Raw genomic sequence first — 13,430 nt, 5'->3', positions numbered from 1 at the left:
AGATTCTCCTACCTCAGCCTCCCCAGTGCTGGAATTAAATGTGTGACACCCGCCTGGATTTCTAACTGTATATTATTAGAGAGAGAGAGGGGGGAGGAGGGAGGGAGAGAATGGGCACAACAGGGCCTTCTGCCACTGCAAAGAACTCCAGATGCATGGGTCCCTTTGTACATCTGGCTTTACATGAGTTATGTGGGTACTGGGGAATTGGACCCAGGCCATCAAGCTTTACAAGTAAGCTCTTTCCCATTTTCATCGATTCCCACTTTCACCGATTCCCACAGCACTCAGCTCACTCTGACTTAGATGACTTTGTGTTCAATTTTTTCTTGCTCACACTTAAAATCTCCCAGCCAGATTATAAACTGCTTCCAAATTACCTACTACATTTAAAATCTTAGACCATGCCCAACAGGTCCCTGAAGATCTGACAGTGAAGGCAGCGAACATTAAGAGTGCAGAAACCAACCTCAAACCTAAACTTACTCTGACCACAGCCCCATATGGCTTCTGGCCTGCCTGTTTGCACATGGTCTCACTGACCTTAGGAGGTTGTGGAGAAGCAACTCAAATTTCTGAAAACACACAGACTCCGGGACTTGGCCTGCTGAGGGCAGAGCTCAATACAAACCCTTTATCCTAGGGCCGGAGAGATGGAGAGATTGCAGGCTCTTGCCAAAGGTCCCAGTTCGATTCCCCAGGATCCACATAAGTCAGATGTACAAGGTGGCACATGCATCTGGAGTTCGTTTGCAGTGGCTGGGTGCCCTGGCACACCAATTCTCTCTCTCAAATAAATATTAATTAAAAAAAAAAAAAGCCAAGGGCTTGTTGCTCCAAACAGTATCTTTCATGAAAGTGTTTTTTTTTTTTTTTTTTTGGTTTTTCGAGGTAGGGTTTCACTCTAGCTCAGGCTGACCTGGAATTCACTCCGTATTCTCAGGGTGGCCTCGAACTCATGGCGATTCTCCTACCTCTGCCTCCCGAGTGCTGGGATTAAAGGTGTTCGCCACCATGCCCGGCAAAAGTGTATTTTTTAAAATATCTTATTTGAAAGAGAGAAAAGGGACATGCCAGGTCCTTCAAACAAACTTGAGATGCATGTGCCACCTTATGCATCTGGTTTACATGAGTACTGGGTAATGGAACCTGGGTCCTTAGGCTTTGCATGCAAGCAGCTTAACCACTAAGCCACCTCTCCAGCCCCTTGTTTGTTCTTTTTAGGTAGGGTCTCACTCTAGCCTAGGCCAACCTGGAATTCACTCTGTAATCTCAGGGTGGCCTCAAACTCATGGCAATCCTCCTACCTCTGCCTCCCAAGTGCTGGGATTAAAGGTGTGTTCCACTATGCCCAACTTTTTTTTTTTTTTGAGGTAGGATTTCACTCTATCTTAGGCTGATCTGGAATTCACTATGTAGTCTCAGGGTGACCTCAAACTCACAGTGATCCTACCACTGCCTCCCAAATGCTGGGATTAAAGGCATGCACCACCACACCTAGTTTTTTTTTTTTTTTTTTTTTTTTTTAGGCAGGGTTCACTCTAGCCCAGGCTGGCCTTGAACTAGTGATCCTCCAACCTTAGCCTCTCTAGTGCTACTTACAGGAGTGTATCACCATATACCCCACTAGAAAAGTCTTTAAGTGCTGTCTGGAATACCAAAGCAGCCCGGTGAAGGGCAGGCCACACAAGAAGGGGGAATTAGGGAAGTAAGCCTGAGTAACACTTTCTCTCCCAGAAAAATGCACTACTTGAGACTTCTCACACAAGTAAGGTGATTCAGCAAAGCAGAACCCCCAACTCTGCACCTATTAGTAGACTCTGACTTTCCTTTGTCCAGGACACTAAGAGAACACCACCACTGGGCAGAGATGGAGACACTGGGTGAGCAAACACCAAAAACAGGTTTTCAGTGCAGGGAAGCACTCCTCTGTGATCAGAGTGGAGCTGGCATGGGAGTGTATAAGAGCGGAAATGAGAAGAGTCGTCACACACTTAGTAAAATGATGCACTTTACTCATACAACCTGCACCTCTATTAAAAACCCACACCAAACCACCAGCCACAAGCTCCCTGTTTCTATCCTTTATTAAGAGGTCCCATACCCTCATGGGACTCCAGCCAAGCCAGACAGGCTCCCCCAAATACAGCAGGAGGCCTGAAAGGGAGGGGAATGACTCATGATCCCAACATACCTCCCTAGAAACAGAAACCCACCACAAAGACAAGACAGACAAGAGCCAGGAAGAGAACCCATGTCACTCTTGGTTCTCTCCCCTTTGCACCCACAAAGTCAAACACTGGCTATGCAGCTCCCAGCCCCCCCAACCCATAGCAGCATTTGTGGGCCCCTCTGCAAGGGTGGCCCCGAGGCGGCTTCCATCACTCTTCCTTCACTTTGGTTTGCTCCTGGCAACTTCATGCCCTCTTCCTTCTCGGCCTCCAGCTCAGTCACCCCACGCCTTCTCTTCTACCACCTGCTCAGACCCTCTCTCTTCCCTGGCTTCCCTACCCCAGAGCTTCTGGGGCGGCAGCAGCTCTGGCATGCTCCTCCTTCCCAGCAAGGGCCCTGCCAGGCCCTGTCTGCCCAGGATGTGGGACTCACACGGCTGCACCACTCTCCTTGAGGTCGGGGGCTGAGCGCTGCCGTCTCATTCGCGGGGGAGTAGTGTACGGAGGGTAGCGAGGCCCTGGGGGCCGTTGGGCTGGGTATGGTTGAGGCTGCTGGGGATAGTAGTTGTGTTTTTTGGGCTGGAAGTGCTGGGATTCTGACTGTGTGGAACTCCCTCCACGGGATCGGCCCCCTCCATCCAGGGAATTTCTTCGGGGACGGTGGGACCTGCGGGGACTTGGAGGCCTGCGGGCAGGGGTGGCTGGAGGAGGAGTGACCTCCTCAGGAGGTTGCAGTGGAACTGGTGCCTCCCCACTCCCCATTCCTGGCCAGGACTCCCGGTGCTGGGGGTTGCTCTTGAAGGGGAAGCGCAGCTTGCAGTCGTGGGGGGGCACAAAGCGGGCTGGGGGTCTGCGCAGTCCCCCACCCCGGCCCCCAGAGCCCTGCAGTCCCTGCAGCCGCAGCTGCTCCTGCTTAAGCCAACGAAGACGGCCTCGACGGAAGGCAGGATCCTCCTCCATCAGCCGCGACACCCGCTCCCAGCTGGACAGAGGTGGTGAGGGGGGCCGGGCAGAGGGTGAGCAGTCATTGGGCACTGATTCTACTGCCTCTGACCCTTCAGGTGAGGCCCACGTGACCATACCAGCTTCTTCATGCTTCTCCTCATGATCCTGGGAAGAGGGGGCAAAAGAAGAGATCTGAGGAGAGCCTAATCATGAGGACCTATGGATTCTGGAGGAAGGGAAGGGAAAGCTACAAGGACCTACAGTGTCCGGAAGTCAGATGGTCCAGAGTAAGACTTGAGATAAGAAAGGTAGCTTAGTGATGGAGACATGCCAGGCCATCTAAGCTCAATCCTGGCTCTACTCCCTACTTGCTGTGTGGCTTATAACCTCTCTGCCTCAGCTTCCTCTTTTTATAATAATCATAGTTACACCCTGGGTTGCTGTAAGAACTATTTCAGGAGAACAGAGCAGGTGAGGTAAGGAGGCCAGGACAGAGGTTGCCAGTGTATGCACAGGAAGGTATTCACTGGGCAGTCATTTCAGTGAAAGCTTGAAGGAAGAAGCTGAGGCTACCCCAAGGACCACCATCTAGGCAAAGGCACTAGTCGGTGCAAAGGCCTTGAGATTAGAGTATGGCCAGTAAGATCTAAGAAGGGTGGGAATGAAGAGAAGAGGGAAGAGGAGCAGAAACCACATGGGAGAGAAAGCCTTTAATACCCTTAAGCCTTGACAACTGCCTGTGATGCCCCTTAGAAGGTAAGCTGGAATAAAGCAGAACTTCTGCCTGTTGTTTTAAGTAACTCCAAAGATTGGTATATTATCTGGACACGTGGTGGGCAGTCCAATGTGCATCTATTGAATGAAGACAACACTAGTGTCCAGTGTCCACCACAGAGTGATAATCTGCACAGAAAGTGGCTATATATACACATGTATGAACAAGCTTCAAGCTGTGACTTTAATCATCATATACTCTGAATCACTTCTCAAATGTCAGTGTACTTCAGAAACACCTTGGGAGATAAGAAGACACAGAGCTCCAAAGATACTTTGGTAGGATGAGGGATGGAACCCAAGAACCTGTTTTTTGTTTGTTTTTGAGACAAGTTCTGATGTAGTCTAGGCTGGCCTTGAACTAGCCATGCCACTGAAGGTTGCCCTGAATTCCTGATCCTCTGGCCTGTACTTTCCCAAGTCCTGGGCTAAATACAGGAATGTGCCACCACACCTGCCCCGGAAGCTGTAATTTTAGTAAGAATCTTGGAGGTAGGCAAGCATACCAATTCATAAACTCAACTGAAAAAAAATTATCAAGCTTCAATACACCCTTTATAAAAACAGAGGAAAAAAACAACAAGGGAAGAAGGCTGGGTAGGAGATGCAACATTCTAAAAGGCAAGAATTGAGAGGAGAGGAGAGAGGGAGAAGGCTGGTGGGCTGCCCTACCTGGGTTAGGGGGATGACCCTCTCCATGCGGAGCATGCGGTCCCGCAGGGCCTGCAGCTCCCGGTCCTTGCTACTGTTCTGCAACTTCACCTCCTGTAGAATCCCTGTCAGCTTGTCGATGTGAGCACGGAGGTCCTCTACCTCTGCTCCACGGGCTCCTTCCTCCCCACCGCCACCACCACTTCCTTCCTCTTCGCCTACAGTGTCCCAGACATCCCGGGCCACAGCCCTCCAGGCATCTCCAGGCCCTTCAGGCTTGCCATAGGTGCGACACAGCTCCCGCATCTTGAGGGCAGCCAGGGCCTCAATTTCAGCCCGCCCATGGCGGAAGTCGGCCAGGGCCACCTCATAGCATATCTCCTTGACTGCTTGCATCTTCAGGTCAGCCATGGTGGCCCAGTGGGGGTCTTTGCCCTGTAGCCGCCTCCGCTGTGGGATCTGATAAACTCTGCGAGGGGCTCTGCGCTTGCCACTGCTGGGCAGGCCACAGCGCTTGACAATAGTCTGGACTGTGGTTGGGGGTAGCTGCTCCCGCAAGGAGGAAATCAGTCGCCAGCTCTCTTCACAGGAGCGTTTGTCAGAGTCATCTCCACTGTCAGAGTCTGCATACTGGGCCCAGAGACAAAAGACAGGAAAAAGGCTAAGAACACCTCAGAGACCAGAGTGGCTCTTGCCTCAAAAGCACAGGAAACACCCCATTAACATAACTAAGACCAAGTCCTGTTCAACTTCTTAGGTGGACTGCTTAACCCCTGCTAGTTCATTCTTTGTTTTGTTGTTGAAAAAGGCTCTCTCTCACTCTAGCCCAGGCTGACCTTGAACTCATGGTGATCCTCCCGTCTTAGCCTCCCAAGTACTTGGATTAAAGACACACACCACCATACCTGGCAACCTCTGCTAGTCTAGACAGCAGAGATAATGACAATATACTGTATATACCTCATAGATATGTCTGATATTTTGTGGATATATAGTCATGGTTTGCTTAACAACAAGGGTATATTCTGAGGTGATTTCATTGTAGAATGAACATTATAGACTATACTGACACAAACCAAGGCATATTATTAGATGATATAATCTTAGGGGACCACACTTACACTTATACATTGACATGCTTATACATCAACAGAACCATCATTACAGAGCAAATGATTGTGTATTACTGCTCAGGATAAGTTTAAAAACTTAAAAGTTGGGGGCTGGCAAGATGGTTTAGTGGTTAAGGTGCTTGACTGCAAAACCTAAGGACTCATGTTTGACTCTCCAGATTCCACATAAGCCAGATGCACAAGGTGGCACATGCATCTGGAGTTTATTTGCAGTGGCTGGAGGCCATGGCAGGTCTATTCTCTCTATCTGCCCCTCTCTCATTTGAAAGAGAGAGAAATGGCTTAGCAGTTAAGGCATTTGCCTGCAAAACCAAAGGATCCAGGTTCGATTTCCCAGGACCCACATAAGAAAGAACATGCATCTAGAGTTCATTTGCAGTGGCTGGAGGCATGGCACAACCATTATCTCTCTCTCTCTCAAATAAACTTTATATGTGTGTGTGTGTGTGTGTGTGTGTGTGTGTGTGTGTGTGTCTGTGTGTGTGTGTATTTTTTTTTCCTTAGCCAGGCGTGGTGGCACATACCTTTAATCCCAACACTCAAGTGGCAGAGGTAGGAGAACAGCCATGAGTTGGAGGCCAGCCTGAGACTACACAGTGAATCACAGGTCAGCCTGGGATACAGTGAAACCTCTACCTCACAAAACCAAAATAACAAGGGCTGGAGAGATGGCTTAGTGGTTAAGCACTTGCCTGTGAAGCCTAAGGACCCTGGTTATAGGCTCAATTCCCCAGGCCCACGTTAGCCAGATGTGAGTTCATTTACAGAGGCTGGAAGCTGTGGCACGCCCATTCTCTCTCTCTCTCTCTCTCTCCCTCTCTTTCTCTCTGTTGCTCTCAAATAAATAACATAAATAAATAAAAAACCAAAATAACATAAACAAAAAACCTTACTGTAACTTGTTTGGGCTGGAGAGATGGCTTAGTTGTTAAGGCACTTGCCTGCAAAGCCAAAGGACTCAGGTTGATTCCCCAGTGCCCATGTAAGCCAGATACACAACGTGGCACATGCAGCTGGAGTCCCTTGTAGCAGCTGGAGGCCCTGGCCCACCCATTCTCTCCCCACCTCCACAGCCTTTCTCTCTCTTAAATAAACAAATAAATAAAACAAACTGAAAAGTCCACTTCATGAGCCAGGTGTGGTGGCACATGCCTTTCATCCCAGCACTTGGGAGGCAGAGGCAGAAGGAAGGACTGCTGTGAGCTGGAGGCCAGCTTGAAACTACATAGTGAATTTTAGGTCCGCCTAGACTAGAGTGAGACCCTACCTTGAAAAACAAAACAAAACAAACAAACAAACAAAAAAAGTCCACTTAAGGAACAATGCTGTGAATGACAATGATAATATTTGGGTGTGGTAAAGATCATTAAGATGGCAAAAGTCCAGTTGGGGTCTGGAGACCTTGATCAACTAGAAAGAACTTGGTTCCCTGTTCTTAACAGATCCTTCCCCTGTTCATATTTCCGTCCTGACTTTTCCTCTGCCCCTCTTGCTTCCCCCTTGGGCTCAGCTAGGGCACTGAGAGCCAAACTAGGCTGAGATCTGCCACCCTGCTGTGCCCCCCAGTTGCCTTCACCAGCCGCTGCTGCTCCAGCAGAAGGTCAGCCTCTTCCTTTTCTTTCCGGTACTGATTCTCCAGATCCTGTAGCCTGAGATCAGACAGAGGGAAGAGGTGCTATGGGGGTCCAGCATCACCTCAGTGGCGGGGCTGACAGCAGGAAGATGCTAGGGCCCTGGGATTTGGAAGGACACATGGGAGACCCTCCCCCACCTCTTCTCCATCTCCAGCTTGATATCAATGCCTTGCTGCTCCAGTAGTTCCTTCTGAGCAAAATTCCAGTCAACAGGCTCTGAGGGCGGTCCTGGGGGTGGAGGGACCCCTCGTTCCCGCTCCAATCGTGCTTGCTCTGGGTGATTGAAGCGGAAAACATGGTTCTTGCCCATCACGATCCTGTTCCCTGGAGATGGTAAGAACAGAAAACAGACTCACTCACCTCTGGCAGCAAGCTCATCCCCATGCTCAAGGCACAGAAGATCATGCCCTTGATTTCTGGAGGTCCTGACAACCTGTGTTCCATCAACCCGAGGCTGGAAGCAGTCAGAGTCAACACACCTCTTGCTGGCCCCAGGAACAGATACTTCCTGCTATTAAAAGGAACTGTTTGGGAGGTGGAGGTGGGCTTGATATTCTCTTCACATTTCCCCAGAGCAGCGAGAGAAACTGACTTCACTCCTTCATATCATATGTCATCCTGTCTCTGATTTATTTCAGGGTCTTACTCTAGAGCTTCAAAAACCCTGCCCATGCTGGGTGTGGTGGCGCATACCTTTAATCCCAGCATTCGGGAGGCAGAGGTAAGAGGATCACCATGAGTTCAAGGCCACCCTGAGACTACACAGTGAATTACAGGTCACCCTGGGCTACAGCAAGACCCTACCTCGAAAAACATCATCAACAACAAAAAACACAAACAAACAAACAAACCCTGCCCAAGGACTTTCCACAAAGACCTCAGAGTAAGGCCAGACCCTTACTCTATAACATATCTTTTTAAAAATAATGGGACTGGGAATTAAACCCAGGGCCTTGCGCATGCTAGGCAAGCGCTCTACCTCTGAGCTATGTCCCCAGCCTCTGCGACACGTCTTCTACCTGACTTCAGCACCAGCGGCTCCATCACAAGTTTCCCATTGACATACGTCTCAGCTTCTTCACAAGGTTCCAATGTGACCACCACTGAGTGGAGGGAGAGAAGAATGGGAAAGATTAGACTCTGGGAAAGGTTGGCTATGATTAAATTCCCACCTTGTCTCTGCCCCAAAAGCATCATGCACCACCAGTCCCACCCCTAGTACCTGTGGGGGTGCTACAGCCCCTCTGGTAGCAGGCAGCACAGGAAAAGAAGAGCAGAAGGAGGGTTAGAGCTCTGACTACAACTCCCAGAAGCCTCTTCAGTGGCTTCCTCACCCACTAATATGCCCCTACAGCAGTTTAGAAACCCATAATGCTCTGAAGGCATCTTTCACCAAAGTCACTTACACAGAAGTCTTGTCACTTTTGCCTTTCATGTGTCCTATCTTCCCATTAACATTATTTACGGTTAGGCTCTGATGCCTCCAATAGGCTCATAGGCCACTTCTGTGTCTGATGTACCTGGTAAGTGGCTGCCATCTGACTAATCTCAAGCCACAGCCAACATAGGACAAGACAAAGTCACCCAACCCTGGCTGGGCATAGTGATGCACACCTGTATTCCCAGCACTCAGGAGACTGAGGCAGGAGGAATGCCACAAGTTGAGGTCAGCATGGCTACAAGGCAAGTTCAAGCTCAGTCAAGCTACATAGTAAAACTCTGCCTCAAAAAAAAACAACAAAAGCTGGGTGTGGTAGCACACGCCTTTAATCCCAGCATTCCGGAGGCAGAGGTAGGAGGATTGCCATGAGTTCTAGGCCACCCTGAGACTACATAGTGAATTCCAGGGCTAGAGTGAGACCTACCTTGGAATTAAAAAAAAAAAAAAAAAAAAAAAAATCAACCCAACCCAAATGTCTATCACTGTGCTCCACAGTACAAATTGCTGAGACTGCAGCTTACAAAGATGCACGAAACAGGACTCTGTTGTTACTGAAGGCTCCCCAAGTCTCAAAGACCCAAGCTCTATGACCACCTAACTAGGAACTCTAAGCCAAGTCTTCTAATTTCTAGAATTATCTATAGAGTAGTTAAAGGTTCAACTATTATTTACACAGTAAGCAACAAAGAAACAGGAAAATAAAATGCATTATAACTTAGAGAGAAAGAAACTACTGGTGTGGAGGGAGGACTAAGCAGTGAAGAACTTGGGGAGAGGTCAGGAAAGGTTTATATGAAAGTATAGTTTTCAGCTGATGCTTGAAGGGGACTCAGACTTCAATGGACAGAAATGATGGTGCTGAGGAAGACTGGAAGAGAAAGCTAAGGACATCACTGTATCTCTCTGGGAACAGTGAGAAAACGAAAACGAGAGGAGGGAAGTCAGTTTATCTTACATTTACTTCCTTATTTCCCACCATCAAAACACATCCACTGATTTCACAAACATAGTATTATGCCCCTACTATGTGCCAGGCACTATTTTATTAGGATGTTGGAACTTAAAAGAAAAAAATTTTTTTTAAAAAAGGGCTGGAGAGATGGCTTAGCAGTTAAGGCACTTGCCTGCAAAGCCAAAGGACCCAGGTTCAATTCCCCAGGACCCACATAAGCTAGATGCACAAGGTTGCACATGTGTCTGGAGTTCATTTGCAGTGGCTAGAGGCCCTGGCATGCCCATTCTCTCTTCCTCCCCCCTTCTCTCCTTCCCTCCCTCCTCTTCTCTTTTATAAAAAGATAAAAACCTAGAATCTCTGCTCATACAGAGCTCACCCTGGCCAGTAAGGCAGATAATAAACAGGATAATTTAAAGTCATTTAATTCTAAGCATTTCTGAAGCAGATATTCTAAAGTCCCCTCTAAAGGATAGGACCAGGGTAATGGAAAGAAAATGGAGCTGGAGAGATGGCTTAGCAGTTAAGGCACTTGTCTGCAAAGCCAAAGGACCTAGGTTTGATTCCCCAGGACGCATATAAGCCAGATGCACAAGGAGGTGCATGCAGGAGCTGGAGACCCTGGCACCCCCATTCTCTATCTGCCTCTCTCTCTCTGCTTCTTTCTTTCTCTCCAATAAATAAAAATAAAATATATTTTAAACAAGAAAGAAAATGGGGCCAGTTAAGGAGAGGACTGCCCCAGCCTAGTTAGGGCAGCCTCCTCCCTGTCTCTAAGTCCATAGGAATCCAGCACCCCAGGGCAGAATCCATACCACAGACCTTCTGGCCTATAAATCTGTCCTGGAATCCAGTCCTGCTGTTTTCCTGTGGTGTTATCTGGGACAAATTACCTAACCTGAGGGCCTCAGTTCCATCGGCTATGAGTTGGATGGGAACATCCATGCAAAGGGACTAGGTCAGTGGTGACAACTACTCCATGGCCATCACGCTATCTTTTTTGCCTGTCTCTAGTCAAGTCTCCAGTCTGCTATACAAACAAGGACGCAGATGGACTACACCTTTGGGACAAAAAAAACGCCATCTGCTTTTTACTGTGATTTGCTTAACAGCCCTGGGTGTGGCATGTTTGACATCTCCTCAAACATACTATGAGCTCCTGGATGATGGGCTTGCCCTACAAGCCTCATACAGCTTTGATATCTTCCTCCCCAGACACATGGCTTGAGAAAACCATAGAAAAGGAAATTGGCAGTAACTCACTAAACTGATTCAATAGATTTCATCCCAAAATGCAGGAAGCACTTGCTTACCACTGGGTAACTGAACCAGACCAAAATGACTGTGCTGAGCTGCTGACCCTGAGCACATGAAACCCTGTCTTAATCCTGGGCTGCAAGCCACACAGTAGTATTTTTTTGTCTCTTCTCTGCTTTTTTTTTTGGGGGGGGGGGGTATGTGTCACAGCTCATGTGTAGAGATCATAAGGTAACTCTGGGTGTTGGTCTTCTACCTTGTTTGAAGCAAGGTCTCTCATTCTCTTTGTTTCTCACCACTACATTCAATAGGTTAATGGGCTGGTAAGCTTCTGGGTAGTTCTACTGTCTCCAACTCCCTTCCTTTTTTTGGCTTTTCGAGGTAGAGTCTCCATCTATCCCAGGTTGACCTGAAATTTATTATGTTCTCAGGCTGGCCTTGAACTCACAGTGATCTTCCTACCTCTGCCTCCTTAGTGCTGGGATTAAAGGTATGCAACATCATGCTCAGTTAAACTTCTGGCTTTTTATGTGGAGTTTAGGAAGGATCAAACTCAGACACTCAGGCTTGAGCCATTTCCTCAGCTGACATTTCTTTAATTTTTTTATTTTTAAATAGTCTTTTGATATTTTGAGTTATTTAATAGAGAGAGAAAGAGGGAGAGAGAGAATGGGCATGCCAGGCCTCTAGCCACTGCAAATAAATAAACTCCAGACACATGTGCCACCATGTGCATCTGGCTTACATGGGTTGTGGGGAATCAAACCTGGTCCTCAAGTTTCACAGGCAAGCACCTAACCCCCAGCCATCTGCTAGCCCTCTTTTCTTTTTATTTATTTTAGGGTTAGTTTCTACTTGTAGCATATGATTCTGGTATTTATTTATTTATTTAAGAGGGATAGAATGGGCCTCCTGCCACTGCAAATGAACTCCCAAATGCAAGTGCTACTTTGTGCATATGGTTTAATGTGAATACTGGGGAATTGAACCTGGGACGTTGGGCTTTACAGGCAGTGCCTTAACCACTGACCCATCTTTCTAGCCCATTTTCTTTTCTTTTCATTTTTTTTAAGATGGTCTCCATAAGCTGCTGTATCTGGCACTAAATTCTTGGGCTCAAATGATCCTCCTGTCTCAGCCTCCCAAGAAGATGCAATACAAGCACCACCATAGCTATGTCTTACTTTAAAAATGTTTTGGCTCTAATCACTTAGGAACTTCCAGCTGTGGGTGAGGTTCTCCCTCAGCTGGGCTGGGCTCCAGCCCAGGCCCAGCCAGGCTGAACACAGGGAATACCTCCCTTGCCCTTACTCTCAGCATGGTTCTTTATCCCCTCCAGCTCCCCACATGGCAAGAGCTCCTTGAACTGTCTTTCCTCTCTTTTCTTCCCATGGTTTTTCCAAGCCCTTCACATGAAACCTCTAACCATGTGGATACCTCTGTACTTCCCTCAACAAATATAATAACTAAATAATGTTTTGGGATCTGGGGAGATGGTTCAGTGGTTAAGACACTTGCCTGCAATGTCAATGACTCAGGTTCAATTCCCAGTACCCACATAAAGCCAGATGCACCAAGTGGTGCACATCTGGAGTTTGTTTGCAGTAGCTAGAGACCCTGGCATGCACACACTCATTCATTCACTCTCTCTCCCCCTATACAAATAAATAAAAAAATATTTTTTTAAGGGGAGGGGGTATGATAGAGTTTCAAAGGGGTAAGTGTGGAGAGGGAGGGTATTACCATGGGGCACTTTTTATAATCATGGAAGTTGTTAATAAAAAATAAAAAATAAGGGCTGGAGAGATGGCTTAGCGGTTAAGCGCTTGCCTGTGAAACCTAAGGACCCCGGTTCGAGGCTCGATTCTCCAGGACCCCCATTAGACAGATGCACAAGGGGGTGCACACGTCTGGAGTTCATCTGCAGTGGCTGGAAGCCCTGGCGCGCCCATTCTCTCTCTCTCTCTCTCTCTCTGCCTCTTTCTCTGTCACTCTCAAATAAATAAATAAAAATGAACAACACAAAAAAATTTTTTAAATAAAAAAAATTTTTTTTGATTTTTTAAGGTAGGGTCTCAATCTAGCCCAGGCTGACCTGGAATTCACTATGGAGTCTCAGGGTGGCCTAGTACTCATGGCAATCCTCCTACCTCTGCCTCCTGAGTGCTGGGATTAAAGACATACACCACCACACCTGGCTAAAATAAATATTTTTTAAAATACTAAAAAGAAAAATAAATGAATAAATAAATAAATAAAAGATAACCTAAACAACAAAAATCCAAAAATATTTTAAAAAATGTTTTGGGAATCAGGTATAGACTGTCATCCCAGCACTTGGGAGGCTAAGGTGGGAGGATTCGAGTTGGAGGAAATCTGGATTATACAGACTCAAAAACAAAACAAAATAATAAAAATATGCTGAGGACAGGGTGAGGGCTCAGTGGTGGTGCACCTACTCAGCATGCATGT

General features: G+C 47.5%; 1 protein-coding gene across 3 annotated transcripts in view; it reads right to left on the bottom strand.

Annotated features, from left to right (window-relative positions):
- Window positions 1-1,998: 1,998 nt before the first annotated feature.
- The window catches only part of Kif1c (kinesin family member 1C), a 36,625-nt gene continuing 25,193 nt past the window's right edge, over window positions 1,999-13,430 (bottom strand). For 2 of the 3 annotated variants that reach the window (XM_045158485.1, XM_045158484.1), the window contains exons 19-23: window positions 8,328-8,411; window positions 7,446-7,632; window positions 7,245-7,323; window positions 4,563-5,171; window positions 1,999-3,281 (exon numbers count right to left, since the gene is read on the bottom strand). In XM_045158485.1, the coding sequence (XP_045014420.1) occupies window positions 2,601-3,281; window positions 4,563-5,171; window positions 7,245-7,323; window positions 7,446-7,632; window positions 8,328-8,411 (1,640 nt within the window). In that variant the 3' untranslated portion in view covers window positions 1,999-2,600. The remainder of the gene's footprint in view (window positions 3,282-4,562; window positions 5,172-7,244; window positions 7,324-7,445; window positions 7,633-8,327; window positions 8,412-13,430) is intronic. The other variant, XM_045158486.1, reaches the window with a different exon arrangement.

The sequence above is a fragment of the Jaculus jaculus genome, chromosome 9 (assembly GCF_020740685.1).
Source record: "Jaculus jaculus isolate mJacJac1 chromosome 9, mJacJac1.mat.Y.cur, whole genome shotgun sequence".
Lineage (NCBI taxonomy): Eukaryota > Metazoa > Chordata > Mammalia > Rodentia > Dipodidae > Jaculus > Jaculus jaculus.
Note: the sequence above shows the minus strand (reverse complement) of the source record. Positions and strands in the feature narration are given on the sequence as shown.